General features: G+C 47.5%; 1 protein-coding gene across 1 annotated transcript in view; it reads right to left on the bottom strand.

Annotated features, from left to right (window-relative positions):
* The window catches only part of Zan (zonadhesin), a 94889-nt gene that overhangs the window by 54015 nt on the left and 20173 nt on the right, over positions 1–20701 (bottom strand). The window contains exons 20-32 of the mRNA XM_085836391.1: positions 19215–19417; positions 17286–17427; positions 13073–13320; positions 12576–12756; positions 11872–11983; positions 10455–10549; positions 8646–8822; positions 4993–5198; positions 4306–4447; positions 3254–3513; positions 2999–3163; positions 2289–2413; positions 583–881 (exon numbers count right to left, since the gene is read on the bottom strand). Coding sequence (XP_085692517.1) covers positions 583–881; positions 2289–2413; positions 2999–3163; positions 3254–3513; positions 4306–4447; positions 4993–5198; positions 8646–8822; positions 10455–10549; positions 11872–11983; positions 12576–12756; positions 13073–13320; positions 17286–17427; positions 19215–19417 — 2355 coding nt within the window. The remainder of the gene's footprint in view (positions 1–582; positions 882–2288; positions 2414–2998; positions 3164–3253; positions 3514–4305; positions 4448–4992; positions 5199–8645; positions 8823–10454; positions 10550–11871; positions 11984–12575; positions 12757–13072; positions 13321–17285; positions 17428–19214; positions 19418–20701) is intronic.

Consider the following 20701-nt stretch of genomic DNA (forward strand, 5'->3'; position numbering starts at 1 on the left):
TATATCCCTTACCAAAGAAACTCTCTTTGCAACAGATGGAGACCATTACAGATAATCAAAAGTGGATCAAAATGTAAAGCTGCCTAGACCGATCTGATAACACTGCATCACAACTCGGCAGCTAAGGCTCAGAGACACTGCAGAAGAGGAGACAGAAGGATCCTAAGAGTCGGAGGGCCAGGACATCTGCTGTGAGATGGTGTCTCCTAGAAACAACAGGGAAGCTGCGTCCATGGTGCTTTTGATTATCTCCACAAACGAACCCCTAACTGATTATCCAATATCAACTGGTCAGCCCTGAAATGATGTAATATATGAATCGTATATAGGGGAGATGGCTATACTGAAGAACAGCACATTAATATAGGCTTCTAGTCTCTATATGCACATGTTCACACACACACACAGACACACACACACACACACACACGTTTTTAGGGTATAGTGGAACACACCCATTACCCCAGTGTTCAGTAGGCAGAGGCAGGAGGACCTTGATTTTGAGGCCAGCTTAAGCTAGAGAGCTAGGTGGGGGGCAATGTGGTTTAGGTGCAGCTATGGGAGACTTCAGGGGAGACTTACTGCAGAAGCTGCTGTTCCTCCAGATAGGTGGCTTGAGCCCCTGGTTCTGGCAGGCATCTTCAAAGGATTGCAAAGAATCACAGAGAGCACGGAAGAGGTCTCTGAATTCGCAGAAGCTGTTCATACACTTCAGCAAGAAGGGCTTGATGGGTACCCGGGAGGAGCAATGGGCCCAGGCAGGACCCTGGAGGGCAGTCTGGCAGTTTGCCTGGGCTTTCTCAAAGTCAATGGGCCTGCATTTTCCATTCATGATCTCCTGCTGTTCCACTTGGAGGCTCTGCCCTTCGATTTTCTGGCAACTAGAATGGGAAAAGCAAGGTCTCAGAAGAGCTGGGCATGGTGGTGGATGCCTGCTCTCTCAGCGCTTGGAAGGGGGAAGAGGGAGGCTGGAGGATCGGAAGTGCAAAGCTGGGGCTGCTGAGATAAATCAGCAAGTGCGTGCCACCAAGTCTCAGGACCCGAATCTGACCTGGAACCTATGTAATAAGGAGGGAGAGAACAGACGCATGCAAATTGTCCTCTGACCTTCACGCATGCATCATGAAATACGGACACACACAACAGAATTCATAAAACTAAAAGATAAAATATGAAGTTGTTCACTGAGGCTGGAGAAACGGCTCCAGGGGTTAAGAACTTGGTCTTACAGAGGACCCACGATCACTGTCCAGTACACAGGAGAGTTCACCAGCATCCGTAACTCCAGTTTCAGTGGATCCAATTACTTCTTCCAGTTACCATGGGTACCAGGCAAAAACACAGGTAACACACTCGTACGTATAAAACAAAACAAAACAATAACTCTTTTTTAAAAAAGTTGTTCACCGGATGGTTGTGGTGAACACCTTCAATCCCAGCAACTGGGAGGCAGAGGCAGGCAAATTTCTTGAGTTCGAGGCCAGCTTGGTCTACAGAGCAAGCTCCAGGAGAGCTAGGACTACACAAAGAAACCCTGTTTCTGTTTGGAGAGTTTGAGGCTGGTGTGGAATACACAATAGACCTCTGCCTTAAACACACACAATCTCGTTCACATGCGCATGCACCCACACCCACACAGGAAAGGTGATGGCAAAATAGCTCGGCAGGCAAAAGTCCTTGCTGATCCCAGATCTCACATGTGCACCATGGCGGGTCCCAGCCCATAGTCTCACACACACACCATATATACATAGTAACAATACATAAAATAAAATGAAAGTTGGGGATATAGTTGCAGGTTAGGGCCCTTGCCTGGAGTGTTTGAGGTCCACTATATTACAAAAAGGAGGAGGAGGAGGAAGAAGAAGAGAGGGAGAAGAGGAAGAAAAAAAGAAAAAGAAAGGAAGGAAGGAGAAAAAGAAAGTTAGAAAGAAAGAAAGAAAGAAAGAAAGAAAGAAAGAAAGAAAGAAAGAAAGAAAGAAAGAAAGAAAGAAGGAAAGAAAGAAGGAAGGAAGGAAGGAAGGAAGGAAGGAAGGAAGGAAGGAAGGAAGGAAGGAAGGAAGGAAGGACGTTAGGATGGAAGGAGCCAGGTGTGGCGGTGCATGCTTGTAATCCCAGCCTGCAGGAAGCAAAGCAAGAGGCCATTGGTGAGTTCAAGGCTAACTTGGTTAATCTATTAAATTCCAGGCCAGCCGGAGTCATACAATGAGACCCTGTCCTGAAAGGATGGAGGTGAAGAAGGAAGAGAGAAAGGAATGGAAGGAAAGAAGGACTTAGGGAACCATTACTTTGGGTCCATGCTCTTATCTTTCCAGCTATTCATGAACTCTTGCTCATCCTCCGCCAGTTCACCACCGGGTGTCGTGAGCTCATCCTCTTCTTCGCCGTTGAAATTGCCACACACACCACAGACCTAGTGGGCAGAGGGGAATGGGTTTTCAGTGCCACGGAGATAAGGGCTTTTTTCTTCTTTGGTGCTCAGGGTGAAACCCAGGGCCTCAGGTAGGCTATAACCTTCACTGCCTTTTTCAATTTTTTATTTTTACTCGCTGGAAACAGGGTTTTCTGTAGCCCAGGCTGGCCTCCAACTTGACATGTAGCTGAGGATGACCTTACATTATTGATCTTTCTGCCGCCAACCCCTAAGTGCAGGGATCACTGCAGGAATCACAGTCTTGTACCACTACACACAGTTGATGCGCTGCCCAGGGCTCCCTGGAGAGTAGGTTGGCACTCTTTCAAAAGCAATAAAACCTAAGCCGTTTAGTTTTTAAGACACAGTCTCTCCGGGTAGCCTGGAACTTGCCAGATTAGATGCATGTGCCAGGCTCTAAGGCATTTTTCACTGATGCACACTTGCCATCCGTGCATCGAAATGAACATTCCGTTTCCTCCTTCTGTGCTAGGGAACAATCTCCTCGGTTGTTAAGAATGGTATGCCTTCCTACACCCCCAAAATCCACCTCCCCAGCACACAGCCAGGTGTCTTCCTTCTAACCTTCCCATTAGAGGATGCAGGGATTTTGACATCTAAGAAATTATTGCTCTCAAACTTGACTTGAATTTCATCCTTGATTGTGACAATGGTATAGACGTCTTCAGTCATGACACTGACTCCTGGGATGTGGGTGGTGGTGGGAAGGGTGACCATTGAGTCATTGATCTGAAGAGGAAGACAGAACTATGAATAGATTCGGGAACCAGAGACTTTGCTGCCAGTGCTCACGCTTCTTTCCCAGCCCGGGATTAGTACCAAGCTTATGAGGACTAAATGGTCTTTCTGAAGAGTGATGTGGAAGTTGAAGATGTCAATGTACAGCTGATAGACACCGAAAGTCTTGTTTTTGCCGTTGGTGTTTATGTCGGTCTTGGCACTGATCGTGAAGAAAGGCATGTTCGTGTTGGGGTGGCATACGTTGACCAAGATGTAAGTACATGTGTCTTGGATAGGATGGCTATGATCATCAAAGCTCACGATCTGGGAATCCTCTGAGATGCGACACTCTCCCATCTCTGTGGAGAAAGAGATGGCTGAGGAATGGTGCCAAGGCTCATAGGAACCCCATGTACGCTCTGGCCTGGTCCAAGTCAGAGAGACCCAAGAAAGAGAGGACACATTTAAGCCAAGCAATGGTGGTGGTGATGGTGGTGGTGCATAACTTTGATCTCAACATTCAGGCAGGCACCAAATTCAAGACCGGTCTGGTCTACAGAGTGAGTTCTAGGACAGCCAGGGCTACACAGAACCCCTGTCTTGAAAAAAAAAAAAAAAGGAAGGGAGGGAGGGAGGGATCAAAGACCCAGAATCTGCTGGATAATGCTTGAGGGCAGATAGGAATTAAAATATGCTATGGAAGAGCAGGTTTGGGGCCAGTGAGCCTGGTGAACAGGTAAGGCCGAGCCTGATAACCTGAGTTTGATTCCCAGAACCCACAAGGTGGAAAAAGAGAACTGATTCTCATAAGTTGTCCTTTGGCTTCCATGTATGCGCACCTTCACACACAAGATAAGTAACATACTTTTTAAAACATGAGAGAAAGGGTTAGGTATGATGGTACATGCCTGTAATCCCAACACTTGGGAAGTAGGCACAGGAGGATCAGGAGTTCAAGACCAGACTAGGGTGGGAGGTAGGGGGTGGCAATTTGAGTTCTGCCACAAGTCCTTCAGGTAAGGCCAGATTATGTCAGACTCCAGTACGACAGAGGGGTGTCAGAGGGGTGTCGGGAGGAGGTGTGGAGGACTAGGAGAGCCACCCCTCATGACTGAAGGGACATCCCTTGCAGCACGGACCGGCCAGCTTACCTGCAGCACAGCGGAGCAGTCCTTCCTGGCGCAAACACACGTGGTTGGCCTTGCAGGCCGTTGGGCTGCAGGTGATGTTGCTGTGGGCTGAGCATGTGCAGAGGGTGGTGCAGGTCTTCTCTGTGTACCAGCTCTCCCCCAACTGTGGGGCATGGCCATCATCAGCAGAGCCAATAGGAAACTTGGAAACTGGAGATGGGCGGAGCCATCCCCAACCCAGAAGGGTAACTGCATTTGGTCCCTTCCCTTCCCTCATCTTTCTCCCTCCTTCCCCTCCCCCTTCCCTTCTCCTATCTTTTCTCCCCTGCCTTCCTCCCTTCCTTCCTTCCTCCCCCCACAGCCATTTTCCTTCTATATAGCCATCTATCTTTTCTTGTAGACAGGCTCTTACTATGTAGCCCAGGCTGCCCTTGAGCTCCTGACCCTTCTGCCTCAGCCTTCCAAGGGCTGAGATTACAGGTAGGCACCATTACTCCTGGGACTTGATCTTCAATTTTTCTCAGCCTCTCAGCATCTAGCCTTTTTCCTCACCCTCCGCCCCCCACTCCTGACCCTGAGCTCTATCCTGCCCTATCTCCTTCTTGGGCTCCAAGGCCTCCCTCCACCTTCCTGGTCTCTTTTCTCTTGCTTCCCCACACCCACATGTACCCAGAAAGGGAGAGCATTCCCTGCCATAAGGCCTCTCACCAGGTGATAGGAGCCATCCTGGTCACTGCAGCCACACTGTCTGAGGGGCACACAGGTGGTTCCACTCAGGATGTGGCCACTCTGGCATTCACAGCCCTCTACACAGGGCAGCGTTGGACAGTCTCTTGGGGTGCTCAGGGTAAGGCAGGTGGCTGGGCAGGAGTTGGCACATGGGTTGTAGCTGCTCCTAGGTGGGCACCTCATAGCTAAAAAGGATACAAATGTTAAGGAAGGTAGAATGGCTAGCTCCTGACCTTGGGGTGAAAGTTCCTGGGAAGGGTCTCATGTAGCCCAGGCTAGCCTTGAGTTTGCTATGTAGTAAAGTATGACCTTAAATTCCTCATCCTCCTACCTCCATCTCACCAGTTCTGGGATTACAGGCATACACCACCATGCTCTATTTCATTTGTTTATTTACTTATTTTGACTTTTTTCGAGACAGGGTTTCTCTGTATAGCCCAGGCTGTCCTGGAACTCACTCTGTAGACCAGGCTGGTCTCGAACTCAGAAATCCACCTGCCTCTGCCTCCCAAGGGCTGGGTTTAAAGGCGTGTGCCACCACTGCCCTGCTCTATTTCATTTATTGATCGACCACTTGATCAGTATAGGGTTTTGCTCTGTAGCCCAAGCTGGCCTCCAACTCATAATCCTCCTTGCACAGCCTCCTGATTGCTGGGGTTACAGGTATGAGCTACCGCACCTGGCTGTCATGGCTCTACCGTGAACCATTATCTAGCCTTCCAAAGGAAGTATGACCGGGGCATGTCAGGACACACCTATAATCCCAGAGCTCAGGAGGCCGATGCAGAAAGTATGAGTTCAAGGCCAGCATCAGATTTATGAAACCATGTCTAAAACCTCATGTTCCTCCTAAAACATGAAGAATGAACTGGTATGTACTCCAACATAATGAACCTGGGAAATCATGCTGTGTGGAAAGAAGCTGGTTATCACAGGACATATTCTGTATGATTTTTTGTGTGTACATCTTCACATGTGTGTGGATACGTGTAGGGATGGGTGTATGTATGTGCAAGGATATTAATAAGGACCTATATTAAAAGGGTCATTATTTTAAAGTGTTAAAATGGCACCTAATCTCAGGTGTCAATTTCTTAGCTTCTGTCCACTCTTTTGAGAGAGACAAACAGACAGACAGACAGACAGACTAACAGACCTTGAATTCCTGATCCTCCTGCCTCCCAAGAGCTAGGATTATACTATGCCAATTCTTACAGGAAGTTAAGTTTGTAGAGACAGGGTTGAGGGGATGTGGGATAGAGTGTCAATAGGTCAGAGTTTCAGCTGGGGAAGAACAAGTTTGGGTGACAGATGGTCATAGGGGTTTGGTGGTTATAGAATAAAGTGAATGGCTTTCTTACCACTGAATTTTATACACTTAAAAAAACTGTCCAAAATGAGCCAGGCAGTGGTAACACACTCCTTTAATCCCAGCACTTGGGAGGCAGAGGCAGGGGGAATCTCTGAGTTCGAGGCCAGCCTGGTCTACAGAGTGAGTTCCAAGAAAGCCAGGGCTGAAAGAGAAACCATGTCTCAAAAAAACAACAAAAAAAATGTCCAGAATTATTTTGGACACTTTATACAAATGGTATTACATATAATCTTTTGTGCCTTCTCTAATGAGCATAGTTTTCAACATTCGTCCACGGTGAGCTAGGATTTCATTCTTTTTATAGCTGCATAATTATATGAACATGCCAATTTTGTTTACCCACTCCACGGTTGATAAGACATTTGAATGGTTTCCAATCTTTTTTGTTCTTAGTGGGGCTTCACTAGACAGAACGTTAGCCTAGCCTTCAGCTGGCCTCCAGCTGGCCTCCCTCCCGCCGCTGCCTCCCAAGCACATGGGTTACAGGCTGGCACTTGTAGCCCAGACTTTCATCCACTGGTTGGCTGTGAGGAAGGATGTTTGTATAGACTTTTGTGAAGTGGAAATTTTTGGTTGTGTCATGTGATGCCAACTCGTGTGATGTTCCACTAAAGCAAGACCCGTGAGAGGCCACGTGATGTGTGAAAAGAGTCTAAGTAGGACCCAATGGACAGTCACAGGGTGCTTACAGGGCTAGCCATGCAACACTTTGTTAGTCTCCTGCCTTCACTGATTTTTATTTTATTGCGAGAGGCACGGCAGAGAACTTCTCTTTGAATTTTGACTGGTTCTGATTGCTTCCGCTGACTCATGCCAATTTGGCAGAGGCCTAGTGTTTCTCTGGCCTGTGCCATTGCTGCCGATTCACGTTTGATGAACTGATCTGTTGGTTTCCTGACACTGCTGGACTGACTTGATCGTTAGCACTACAATGATGGAAAAGGAAGGATGTAGGTCTCAAATCCCAACAGTCAAGACGATGTTTGAGAACACCATGGAGTGTACAGAGAGTTCAAGGCCAATTTTGGCTACTTAACAAGGGTTTTGTCTCAAAAAACCAAACAAATGAGATTGGGAAGATGGCCAAACAGATGGACTAGAATGCAGATCCGCAGCAACCTGGGCAGATGTGATCTACCTGTAATCCCACAACTCAGGAGGCTGAGACGAGGTTCTCAAAGGTAAGCTGGCTGATTAGCCAAGTCCACCACAGAGCTCCTCATTTACTGAGGATCCTGTCTCAGCAAAGAAAACGGAAAGAGATCAAGGAAGACACCTGAGAGCCAACCTCTGCTCTTCACACACACACACTCACACACACTCACACTCACACCGGCATACATGTGTGCTCGATCACACATGTGAAAACGCACAGACAGGGCAGTAATGGGTCGGAGGGTAATATGCTTGCTGACACTGTCCACCTAAGTTTGCTCCCCCAGGACCCTCGTGGTGGAAGGAGAGAACCAACTCCTGAGGAGTTGTCCTCTGACCTCCACAGGCACACCATGGCTTGTACATACATGTGCACATGAAGAAAAAGGAAAGGGGGTGGTGTACCCACATACATGCACACAATGCACTAATTCACATGCAGCAAAACCCAACCAACCCAAACAGAAAACACAATGCGTTTAAAACTATGTAAAGACTGCTTCCGGCCGGGAGGATGGCTCACACCTTTAATTCAGGCACTCAGGAGGCAGAGGCAGGTGGACCTCTTTGAATTTGAGTCCAACCTAATCCATATAGACAGTGCCAGGCATCCAGGGTTTCAGAGTGAGACAGTGTCTCAAGATTAGTTAATTCATTGAAAAAAATTTTAAATTATTAAAAGAAGTGGCCTGGGGGAGGGGGACAATAACTAAACGTAAGGCCAAATTTTTGATGAGATTAAAAATCAGATGGAATCAGGCATGATGGTGTACACCTGGAATCCAGCTCTCCTGGCCTACACAGCAAGTTTGAGGCCAGCCTGGGTTACATGAGATCCTGAGATCCTGCCTCAAAACAACAGCAGCAGCAACCAAAACAACAGCAGCAACCAAACAACAGCAGCAACCAAAACAGGAACAAAAGAGGCTCTGGCCACTCTAAGACAAGCGGAGGCCAGAGGCAAGCTGGAAGAAGCTGACTGAGAAAGGGGAGAGAGAGGTCCCTGTGGGTGTGCTTAGACTGAGCAACTTAGCTCTGGAATAGGGGAGGACTGGGTTCTCAGGATTCCCTAAGGGCCGGAGGAGCGAGGGGGAGGACTACTCACGGCAGAAGGTGCTGTTCCGCCAGGTAGTCACCTGGCCAGCCTGGGCACACAGAGATGCGTAGGCCTGCAGGGAGTGGCAGAGGGTTAGGTTGTCTCCGTTGGTCTCACACTGGCCATACACACAACTGGAGAAGCTGGCCTGCGGTGGCACCGCCTCATGGCAATTAGAGAAAGGCCCTGAAGGATGAGATAAAGTGTGGGAGAAGAGGGTGAGCCCAGTGAGCAAGTTGGGCCTTGAAGCTTCTGTACAGCTAATTTAGGGGATACGTGTGTATCCTGTGTGTGTGTGCAGGTGAGTGGATGCGTACCAGAGACCACCAGAGGACACCTTCACCTTGAGTTTTTTATTACTATTAGTATTATTATTTCTGCGTATAATATGTATGTATGTATGTATGTGTGGGCACATGTGTTATGTATGGCATGTGTGTGTGTGTATAATATGTATGCACAGGCATATATGCTATGGCATATAGAGGTCAGAGAACCACTATGTAGAACTAGTTCTTCCTCCAAATGTACATGAGTTCTGGGGTTTCAACTCAATTTGAAGCAAGCAGCTTTACATGGTGAGCCATCTTATTGGCCCCACCTGTGTGTGTGTGTGTGTGTGTATGTGTGTGTGTGTGTGTGTGTGTGTGTAGGGGCACATGTGTCACAGCACACCTGCAAAGGTCAAAAGACAACCCACAGGACTCAGGTTTCACTTTCCACCTTCTGAGCCCTAGGGATAAAACTTGGGTTGTTAGACCTGAGGGCAGCGGCCACTTGCATCCTCTGAACCATCTCTCCAGTCCTCCATCTTGCTTTCTGAGACACTCACTGACCAAACTGGAGCTCACAACCTTGACTAAGCTCTAAGGAGTCACCTGTCTCTGTTCTCTTCGCACTGGGATCACACGTGTGTGCCACCATGTCTGGATGGTTGTTTTGTTTGTTTATTTATTTATTTATTTATTTATTGTCACTTTGTGAGGAAGGGTGCATGCATGCCACAGCACACCTGTGGAGGGCAGAGGACAACTTGCTGGAGTTGGTTCCCTGTGGCTCCCAAGGGTTGAAACCAGGTTTGATGGTGAATGCCGTTTCCCCCTGAGCCTTCTCTCCAGCCTCACATTCAGTTTATTTGGGCTCAAGGGCTCAAACTAAAGTCTTGTGCTAGCAAGACAGGCACTTTCCAACTGATCTATCTCCTCAGCTCCTGCACAGCTAACTTAATATCCACTTGCATCGAAGCCTGAATGTAGTCAGGCGTTGGTATCACAGGCCCATAATTCCAGCACTTGAGCGAATGAGGCAGGAGGATCACCGTGATTTTAAGGCCAGCCTGAGCTACATGAAACACTCTGGGCTAAAACTGAGACCCTATCTGAAAAAAAATAAACAGGAGCTGGGGATGGAGCTGGTTGTGCTTACTGGCGTGCCCTGGATTCGATCCCCAGCACCACATGTACCGGATGTGGGGGTGAACATCTGTAACCCCAAGCATTCCAGAGGTAGAGGCAGGAAGATCATAATAAGTTCAGTGGCATCCTTGACTACACAGTAGGTTCAAGGCCAGCCTGAGATACCTGGGATCGAGTGTCAAAACAAAACAGCAATGACAAAACCCAGATGCACTGGGAAACTATGTCTATGACGGCTGTATCAGTTACGGCTCCTAAAATGATAACCACTTGGCTATTCCATACTCCTGCTGGACTCCCTACCTTTTTATCTGCTTCTATTCTGACTTTCTCCCATCATAACTGCATAGGGTCACGCCCAGGGGGCTAAGGACAAAGGGCTCTGGGAGGAGATGTCTCTCACCAAGAGGGTTCATCAAGATGGCACATTTCTTAGTCCAGACATCATCCATGTCGCTGTCCGCGCAGTGGGAGGGCTTGCCCCCGACTAGGAAGCAGCTGGATGAGGAGGAGGGGAGAGATTAGAAACTTAGGCTGGAAGAGTCCAACAAACTGAAGCTAAGCCACAGAGAGAAAAATGGGAAGTGACACAAGGGTACCCTCAAGTGACACATCAGGGTCACATCAGGAAGGAAGAAGGCTAGAGGGCCAACAGGACTTCTCAAGTGGCTGTGTCAAAGGTAGACCTAAGAGAAGTCAGTTGGCATAGGCCTGAGAAGTCAGAACAATTTTACTTAACTGTTTATATATATATATATATTTTTTTTTTTTTGAGAAAGTCTCTCCTCATAGTCCTGGCTCTCCTGGAACTCACTCTGTAGATCAGGCTGGCCTCGAACTCACAGAGACCCACCTGCCTCTGCCTCCTGAGTGCTGGGATGAAAGACATGAGCCACCATGCCCAGCTTGTTTATGTTTTATTTTGTATTTTTTTTAATGTTTAGTTCATTGTGTTTCCTTACGTATGTGGATGTCTGTGTGTGGGTATATGCACATGAGTGCCTAGAGAGGTCAGAAGAGGGCATCAGCTCCCTTTAAACTGTAGTTACAGGTGGTTGTGAGCCATCAGCACCAGTGGGTGCTGGGAACCAAACCTAGGTTCTCTACAAAGCAGCTAGCACTCTCAAAGGTTGAGTTACCTCCCCAGCCCCCAGCCCCCACTCTCTCTGTGTATATATATATCATATATATTATATATAATATGTATTATATATATATATATATATATAAAGATTATATACATATAATCTTTCATGTAGTCCACACTAGCCTTGAACTGACTATATGACCCAAAATGACTTTGAAATACTGATCCCCCTGCCTCCAGCTCCCATCTGTTGGTATTGCAGGCATGCACCACCCTGCTTGATTTATGTGGTGCTGGAGATAGAACCCAAGTCTTCATGAATGCTAGTATAGCACTTTACCCACTGGGCTACACCCCCAGCGCTGTCAGAACAACTTTTCCAACTTCCAGCCTCAGGTTAGGGATGAAACCCTAGCCAGGGGTTGAGTGTGTATCTGCCATGGGCAAAGTCCTGAGTTCCATCCCAGCACTGGAAACTCAAGAGAAGATGAAGAGCAGAACTGGCTGGGTTCCTGAGAGCTGGGAGCCCAGATACACAAGTGACAGTCACTTGCAGACTTCGTCCAGGGACCAGCTTCCCTAGGCCCAGCTCATCAGATGCCCAGTTCCTCCATTTTCAGACCCCCATGTCCACTTCTCTCCGTCCATTTCCCCTAGGCCCAGCTCAGCCCTCACCAAGCCTAGCTCACCCAAGTGCAGTTCACCTAGGCCAAGATCCCTATGGCCAACTCACCCAGGGTCAGAGGCTTCAAGGATTTTCCAAGCAGCTCCCAGCAGAAGTGAGTTGCCAGCCGGCTTCATGTCTGCACGCAGATTGTCATCCATACTGTTATTGTTGTAGTTCCCTAAGGATGGTACAGGAGCCTTAGTCCCACCCAGCTCAGAGGCCACATCAAGGCTGACCCTTTAGCCTTTTTCTTTTTCTGTTTTGTTTTGTTCTCTTTTTAATGACAAGGTCTCATATATACCATTATATCCTTTACTAACTATGTAGCCGAGGGTGGCCTTGAACTCTTCATCCTTTTATTGTCCCCTCCCAAGTCCTGGCCTGCCCTACCACACCCAGTGTATGCACTGCTGGGGACAAAACTCAAGACTTCCTGCATGCTAGGCAAGAGTTCCACCAATTGAGCTGTATTTCCATTTCACCTTTCACCTTTGTTTTGGAGCAGGTTGTTATGCAAGCCAGGTTGGCCTTGAACTTACTACATAACACAGAATAACCTTGACCTCCTGATCCTCCTGCCTCTACCTCCCAAGTACCATGATTTCAGACACGTACCATCACATTTGACAACCCTTTTCTCTTCATCTCTGGCTTTTCCGGGCACCTGCTTTTGGGCCCAGTGTCCTCAACTCATTCATCAACTGACAAGTCAAGAGGACATCTAATAGAAACGAGGGGGGAGGGGCGCAGCTTTCCCCCAGGGTGCTTACCACACAGCCCACAGAGTGAGCCAGTGTATGAGGAAGGCACTGTCACCTCCACCAGGTGCCTTCCATCGAATCGAACTTGAAGCCCAAAGTTCGTGTAGAGCAGGACAAAGATGCCACTCAACCTAATGGTCACCCGTCCTTGCGAAGGCCACACGGGTAGCACCACCCTTTGGTTGTTCAGCTGCAGAAGTAGGCAGGATATGAGAGAGGGGGTGTGGGGAAGGAGAGGTAGAGAGAGTCAGAAACAAAACTTGGGACAAAGACAAATGGGACAGAGGTTTACAAACATGGAGAGTAGGATGGAGTTGTCTTGGAACTCATTTCTTGAAAGTGGAGGCAGGAGGACTGGTAGTTCAAAGTTATTCTCAGCTACATAACAAGTTCCAGGTCAGCCTGAACACATGAGACCCTATCTCAAAAGTAACAACAATAAAAGAAGAAAGGAGAAAGAGGTTGGGTGGTTGTGTAGGGTCTAGGAGGCAATGGAGGGCACATACCACAACCTTTTGACCTTTGAACAGGGAGATTTTGAGGTCAAAGACCTGCACATGGACAGCTTTTACATAGGAGACTTCCAAGTTGCCATCATGTATCTCGTTGGTGGCGCTCACGACAAAGTTGTTCTCTTGAGATGTGGACCAGCAAGGCTGGGTCAGTACATAAGTGCAGGTGCCCATGAAATGATGCAAAGCCCCATCAAATGTCAGGTAGTGGGGGTCACCAGACACCATGCAGGTGGCTGCTCCTGGAGGAGAGGACAGGCTTTAGAGTCTCATTTCCCCACATCCCAAGAAGCCTCAAGCCAAGGCCGCCACCTTGGGGAGTGTCTTAGTCAGGGTTTCTATTCCTGCACAAACATCATGACCAAGAAGCAAGTTGGGGAGGAAAGGGTTTATTCAGCTTACACACTTCCACACTGCTGTTCATCACCAAGGAAGTCAGGACTGGAACTCAAGCCAGTCAGAAAGCAGGAGCTGATGCAGAGGCCATGGAGGGATGTTCTTTACTGGCTTGCTTCCCCTGGCTTGCTCAGCCTGCTCTCTTATAGAACCAAGACTACCAGCCCAGAGATGGCATCACCCATAAGGGGACCTCCCCCCTTGATCACTAATTGAGAAAATGCCTTGCAGCTGGATCTCGTGGAGGCATTTCCCCAACTGAAGCTCCTTTCTCTGTGATAACTCCAGCCTGTGTCAAGTTGACACAAAACTAGCCAGTACAGGGAGGCTGTTTTAGTCAGTACCCATAGTACATCCTTGTACTTGAGTTTCCTCTTGGAAGACCTGTTTTCTTGGCTCAGGGAAGTCAAAAAAGGAAACTGCTTTCCTCAGCTCCACTTTCTGAGCCCTTGAAGATGCTGATCCTTAAAGTTTGGATCTAGAATTCCATGTGCCAGACCCATGTGCCAGAATCCTGATTCCCTAGCTCAGTCTTTTTTGTTTGTTTGTTTTTTGTTTTTTGTTTTTTGTTTTTGAGACAGGGTTTCTCTGTATAGCCCTGGCTGTCCTGGAACTCACTTTGTAGAGACCAGGATGGCCTCGAACTCAGAAATCCACCTGCCTCTGCCTCCCGAGTGCTGGGATTAAAGGTGTGTGCCACCATGCCTGGCTTCCCAGCTCAATCTTATTGGGAAGTGGTGAAAACTTTAGGTGTAGCTAACTGAAGGTCTAGGTCATTGGAAGAACTTTGTTGAAGGGGATTGTGGGATTCTCTTTCTTTGCTTCATGTCCAACCTGTGAGGTAAGATTTTTTTTTTTTTTTTTTTTGGCCATATTTCCCAACAGGATGTGCTACCTAGCCAGGGGCCCCAAATCAACAAGGACAAATGACCACAGAATGAAACCTCCCTGTCCTCCTCCTCATTCTTTTTCTTCCCTCTCCTTTCTCCTCTCCTTCTTCTTCCTTCTCCCTCCTTTTACTAAATAACAAAACACTTACTGATTTTTCACAGTCCAACCACTTCTACGCAAAGGCTTTGAAAGTGGATAAGGCCTTAAACTAGTGCAGCCTAACACTCTAGTTAACAGACATTAAAACATTTGTACCTCTCTCATCTGTCCCCCCCCCCCCATCACCCTTTGAACTCTTATTGGCCCTAGAAAGCATGATCTGTGTTCATGGGATCTTGCATAGCTTCTATATAAGCACAAATGACAAACGTGGTAACAGTTTCATACTGACAAAAGAACCTCTGGGAAATGGAATTGCAGCCAGTTCTAAATTCTCAGTTCTTACTGCCATCATTAGCTTCAGATGACAACCTGACACACTTAGAAAGAAGGGACCTCAATTGCAAAATTGCCTCTATCAGATTGGCCTCTGTGCATATTTGGAGGGCACTTTCTTGACTCTTAGTTGATGCAGGAGGGCCCTGTCTTGTGAGCAGTACCATCCCTAGGCAGGTGGCCGTAGGCTGTAGAAGGAAGATAGCTGGATGTGACTCTGGAAGCAAGCCAGTAAGCAGGGTTTCTTCAGCTGTTTCTACCTCAACTCCTACCTTCAGTTCTTAAAGGACTGTAACCTGTAAGTTGAAATAATTCTATTCCTGCCCAACTTACTTCTGGCCATGGTGTTTATCACAACACAGAAAACAAACTAGAACACATATGTTCGCTTTGTGAGACTTTTAAGCAAAGTATAAAAATATACTGCCAAATTAGAATTTTCCAGCTAAATCTTGCTCTTAACAACTGCTTCTTCCAGTTATGGATTGATTACACATGGAAATCTGTTTCCTGTATTATTTGAGAGCTGTAAAAGTTCAGCCTGCGGACAGAATGCGTGCTGGACATAAAGCATTAACAACAAGCCAAGAACCTCTTTGCAGGTAAAGATTAGACCAGAGAAAATGTCAACTGGACCTTAAAAATATGAACCTGCCACAGAATAAACACACACACACACACACACACACACACACACACAGAGAGAGAGAGAGAGAGAGAGAGAGAGAGAGAGAGAGAACTTCTTTTTTTTTTTTTTCAAGACAGGGTTTTTCTGTATAGTCCTGGCTGTCCTGGAATTCACTTTGTAGACTAGGCTGGCCTCGAACGCAGAAGTCCGCCTGCCTCTGCCTCCCGAGTGCTGGGATTAAATTCGTGCACCACCACACCTGGCGTCAAATTCTTTTTACTGCAAATTACTGCATTACTCTTAATTCTGAAGACAGTAAATCTGCAAGATTCTTCAACAAAAGTCCCTTTAAAAAATCGAATGGCTTGCTTCTTGTTTGTTTGTTTTTTTTGTTTGATGTTTTGGGTTTTGTTTGTGTGTGTGTGCGTGTGTGTGTGTGTGTGTGTGTGTGTGTGTGTGTGTTTTGTTTGTTTTGTTTTGTTTTGTTTTGTTTTTCTAGGCAGGGTTTCCTCTGTGTAATACGCCTGGCTGTTCTGGACCTCTGTAGACCAGGATGGCCTGGGATTTACAGATCTGCCTGCTAAATGTTGGGATCATTTAATGCGCACATTTATGCAAGCAGCCCCGGGTGTGGTGGTGCACGCCTTTAATCCCAGTCCTCGGGAGGCAGAGACAGGCAGATTTCTGAGTTTGAGGCCAGCCTGGTCTACAGAGTGAGTTCCAGGACAGCCAGGGCTATTACAGAGAAACCCTGTCTCGAAAAAAAAAAAATGTGTGAGCAGCTGGCAAAATAGCTTATTTCTGAAAGTGTACATCACATCTGCTTCAAAGAGTAGACATCTTACAACAAAGAATTTCAACAAGAGTCGAAAGCAACGAACTGGGTGTAGTTTGAGGTTTTGGAAGGAAACACATTCTAAGATCAGAGTTCCCCGTAATGAGAGTTCTCATTTGATACCCAGTGTTTCTCATTTTCTTTCTCAGAACTTTGGTGGGTGTCTGGCAGCAGCCGTACTAAGACCTCTGCTCACTAATTAATTGTGTTTTTAAACAATCTCTAGGCTGGCCAGATGGCATAAGGGTAAGTTAAGAGGGCTTGCTGCTTTTGCAAGCAGAATTCAGTTCCCAGCACCCACGATGTGAGGTTAGGGTGGCTTCAACTGGTTTGTAACTGCATGCAACTCCAGAGATTGAAGCACTCTGTGCTGGATTCTTCAGGCGTTTGTACTCACATGGACATCCACACACAGAGACACATAAACATAATTAAAAATTAAACACTGAAGGATCCCCCTGGAGCCTGGGAGGAGCTCAGACTAGCTGTGTAGCTAAGGATGGCCTCAAACTCCAGATCTGCTTGTCTCTATCTCTCAAATGCTGGGCTTACAGGCAAGCACCACAACTTGCTAAACCTTTCTTCTTTATATATGGGTCTTTCTCAAGTATTTGTTCTAGTCTCAGTGAGATGGCACAGTCTGTAATTGATCCCTATTTTCTGGGAAATCTACTTTGGCAATTCTTTCTCTATTGCTTTGAGAGCTCTGACAAAAGCAATGTAAGGTGTACTCTGGCAGACAGTTAGTGGGGACGACTATCGTGGTAGGAAGGTGTGCTGAAGGGGGTGTGAGACCGCTCCACATTGCGTCCACAGCCAGGAAGCAGAGAGAGAGACAGCTGCTGCTGCAGTGCAGGACCCCAGCCCACGGAATGATACGACCAACATTTAGTGTGAGTCCTCTCACTTCAGTTATCTCAGTCTAGAAACTTCCTAAAGGACATACCCAAAGGCTTGTTTCCTAGGTGTTTCTAGAACCTGTCAATGGAGCCCCGCTCCCTTTCCATGACTTGACTGCTCACCTTGGGCATGACAGCCTAAGACGCCATTCTTATAGCTACAGGCTTCTTGAGCCTTACACTTCCAGGGCTTGCAGAGAATACGGCTGTAGCTCTCACAAGTGCAGATCTCCTTGCAGTCTGGGTTAAACCACTGCTCCTGTACCTGGGGTAAGGTAGGGAAGGCAGTAAGCGCTGGCTGGCTTCCTTGTTGAGGGTTTGAGTTCCTTCCTGAGACCCCCACATGCTACAAAGAGAGTCAACTCCTGCAGATTTCCCACTGACTATGATCTGTGAGCACAAACTCACTAAGTCAATAAAGAATTTAACATAAATGACAATAGAGAAAAATGTCCCCAAAGACCTCGCAAACCAGTGATGGAAGGGCAATAAGTAGCTGCATCAGCCATCAGCTCTCCCATATGACATGCACCCAGGGAAAGCAGCCAGGGCCACGGACGGCTTCCACCATGAGCACTGTGATGTGGATATTTGGAGGTGTGGCCTTGTTGGAAGAAGTGTGTCACTCTGAAGGTGGGCTTTGAGACCATTGTCCTAACTGCCTTTCAGTTTTCTCTTATCTGCCTTTGAATCAAGATGTAGAAGTTCAGGTTCCTCCAGCCCCACATCTGCCTGGACGCTGCCATACTCCCACCATGATGACAATGGACTGAACCTCAAAACCTGTAAGCCAGCCCCAATTAAATGCTGTCCCTTATAAGAGTTGCCTTGGTCATGGTGTCTGTTCACAGCAGTAAAACCCTAACTAAAACAAGCACTCACTGTCAATTCTTTGCTATTCCTGAGAGATACATTCTGTTTGTCTGTCTGTCTGTCTGTCTGTCTGTCTGTCTGTCTGTTTGTTTGTTTGAGACAAGGTGGCCCAACTGGCCTGGAACTCTAAATCTTTTTGCTTCAGTGTCCCCAGAACTGTAATTACATATAAGGGCCATCACACATCTGAGAGATGCCCCTAACTTAGTTATTAGAAAAGCTCCAAGCAGAAAGAAGTGCTGCAACAAGGCCTCAAGAGAGGCGAGGGACTCCAACAGGAACAGCAGGGTTGGGAAGAGACTAACAAGTCATGTGTGGTGGTGGCTACCTGAAATCCTAACACTGGGGAGGCAGAGGCAGGAGAATTGAGTTAGAGGCCAGCAAGAAGTACATAGCAAGATCTTGTCTTAAAGATTTGAGGGAAAAGAAAGGAAAAGTCAGGTGGTGGTGGCTCTGTGCCTTTAATCCTAGCACTCAGGCAGGGGGATTTCTGAGTTCGAGGCCAGACTGGTCTACAGAGTAAGTTCCAGGACAGCCAGGGCTACACAGAGAGAAACCCTGTCTCAGAAAACAAAAATAAAACAAAATAAGAGAAAAAAAGGAAAAGAAGAACAAATAAGAAGCTAGAGCTTGTGTGCATTAGCTGGTACTACAAAACTCAGTGGGAGAGCCCCTGCCTAGAATCCCTCAGGGAGGGGCTGGGGGCGTGGCTCAGTGGTAGAGCTCTTGCTAACATGCACAAGGCCCTGGGTTCAATCTTCAGCAAAATCAAAAGATGGAAAAGAAGGAAGCAAGGAAGGAAGGAAGGAAGGAAGGAAGGAAGGAAGGAAGGAAGGAAGGAAGAAAAGAAGGGAGGGAGGGAGGGAGGGAGGGAGGAAGGAAGGAAGGAAGGAAGGAAGGAAGGAAAGAAGGAAAGAAAGAAAGAAAGAAAGAAAGAAAGAAAGAAAGAAAGAAAGAAAGAAAGAAAGAAAGAAAGAAGGGAGGGAGGGAGGAAGGAAATTAAGTAGAGCCAGGAAAGTAAAGGAGAGACAGGAGACAGGGAGACTCTGCTATGCCAACCTTAGTTAGTCTCGCTTTTCCCCTGGCCTTCTCTTTTCTGCCCATCTTCCCTCCCCCACCTCAGTCTCAGAGCAAGTCCTTTCTGTCTGTAGGGCTAACAGGTTCATATCAGTTGCTCACCTTGAAGTAGCGCCCCTGGAAGCTGGTGCACCCACACTGGGATGAAGGGACACACTCAGAACCACTGAGGATGAAGCCAGGGTCACACTCGCAGCCTTCCACACACTTGTCTGAGCAGTGCTGGGTAGTAGATCTAGGATGGCAGGTTTCCGGGCATGGTTTGGCACATAGTGAGTACCTGCTATTTTTAGGGCAGACCAAAGCTGTGGAGGGAGAAGCTTCGGTAAGGAAACAGGCAAGGATGTGGTGCTGCAAGCCTATAATTCCAGGACGCAGGAGGCTGTGGTATCAGGATTGAGAGTTCCAGGCCAGCCTGGGCTGCATAGTAAGAACCTGTCTCAGAAAATCATTTCGAAGGGTGATTAATGAGACCAAGGTACAAAAGAAAAGAACATGCAGAGGGGAAAGGTCCCAGCTAGAGATGCTGTGACCCATATTGAGAGATATAGCTTTGAGAAGAGGAGCCGAGGAGTAAGGCTGACTATAAAGGCGGCTGCTAGAAGCTAAAACAGCTGCCCACCGTCTATGTAGCTCAGTTGGTAGAGTGTTTGTCTAGCATGCATGAAGTCCCGGGTTCTATCCCTGGTGCCACATAAACTAGTTGTGGTGGCACATGCCTGTTATCCAAGTAGGGAGGATGTAGAGGCAGGAGGATCGAGACTTTAGTATCATCTTAAGCTCTGTGGTGAGTTCAAGACTAGCCTGGGCTATTTAAAAAACAAAAAAACAAACAAACAAACAAACAAACAAACAAAAAACAGCTGCCTAAACCAAGCCCATTGCTTGGGGGCTACCAAGGCCCTCCAGGCTTGAAGGCAGATAGCTACCAATTAGAAGCTACACCCGCTTTGATATGTAGACATTCTCAGGAAGCAAGTGTGGTACCCAGAAGGCCAGCAACAGCTTGATCCTGGGCGTGGGTGTCTGCTAAAGCAGCTACCTCGGAGGACTGGGGAGGTCCGTACGAGAGCTTCAGCTCAGCCACAAACAGTCTACCCTGAATGCAGCGTGGATTTGGTGGACCACATAAATCCACTGTCTTCCTCCCTACAGAACCACTGACTTGTCTTCCTCTTCCTCCTTCCCTTCTGCCTCTTCCTCTTCATCCTTTTCCACTACTTGCTCCTCCTGTCCTACTTCTTCTCCCCTTCCTTCTCCTCCTGCCTCCCCCCAACCCCTCCAGTGCTGAGGACTGAATCCAGGGCCTTGGGCACATTAGGAGAATGCTCTCCATTTGAGCCACACCCCAACTCCTCACTGACAGATTCTAGGCAAGAGCCTTATTACTAATCCCCCAGGTTATCGATGGATTCTCGGCACATGCTCTCCTGCTGAGCTACCTGTCAAGCCCTGTTGTTTGTTTGTTTGTTTGTTTGTTTGTTTGTTTTGAAAAGAAGCCTCCCTGAATCGCTCAGCCTGGTCTTGAACGTGAGACCAAGCAACTGAGGGATACATCCAGCTCTACTCACTGCCCTGTCCTCTTACGG

The sequence above is a fragment of the Mus caroli genome, unplaced genomic scaffold, assembly GCF_978045245.1.
Source record: "Mus caroli unplaced genomic scaffold, Mus_caroli_1 scaffold_4, whole genome shotgun sequence".
Lineage (NCBI taxonomy): Eukaryota > Metazoa > Chordata > Mammalia > Rodentia > Muridae > Mus > Mus caroli.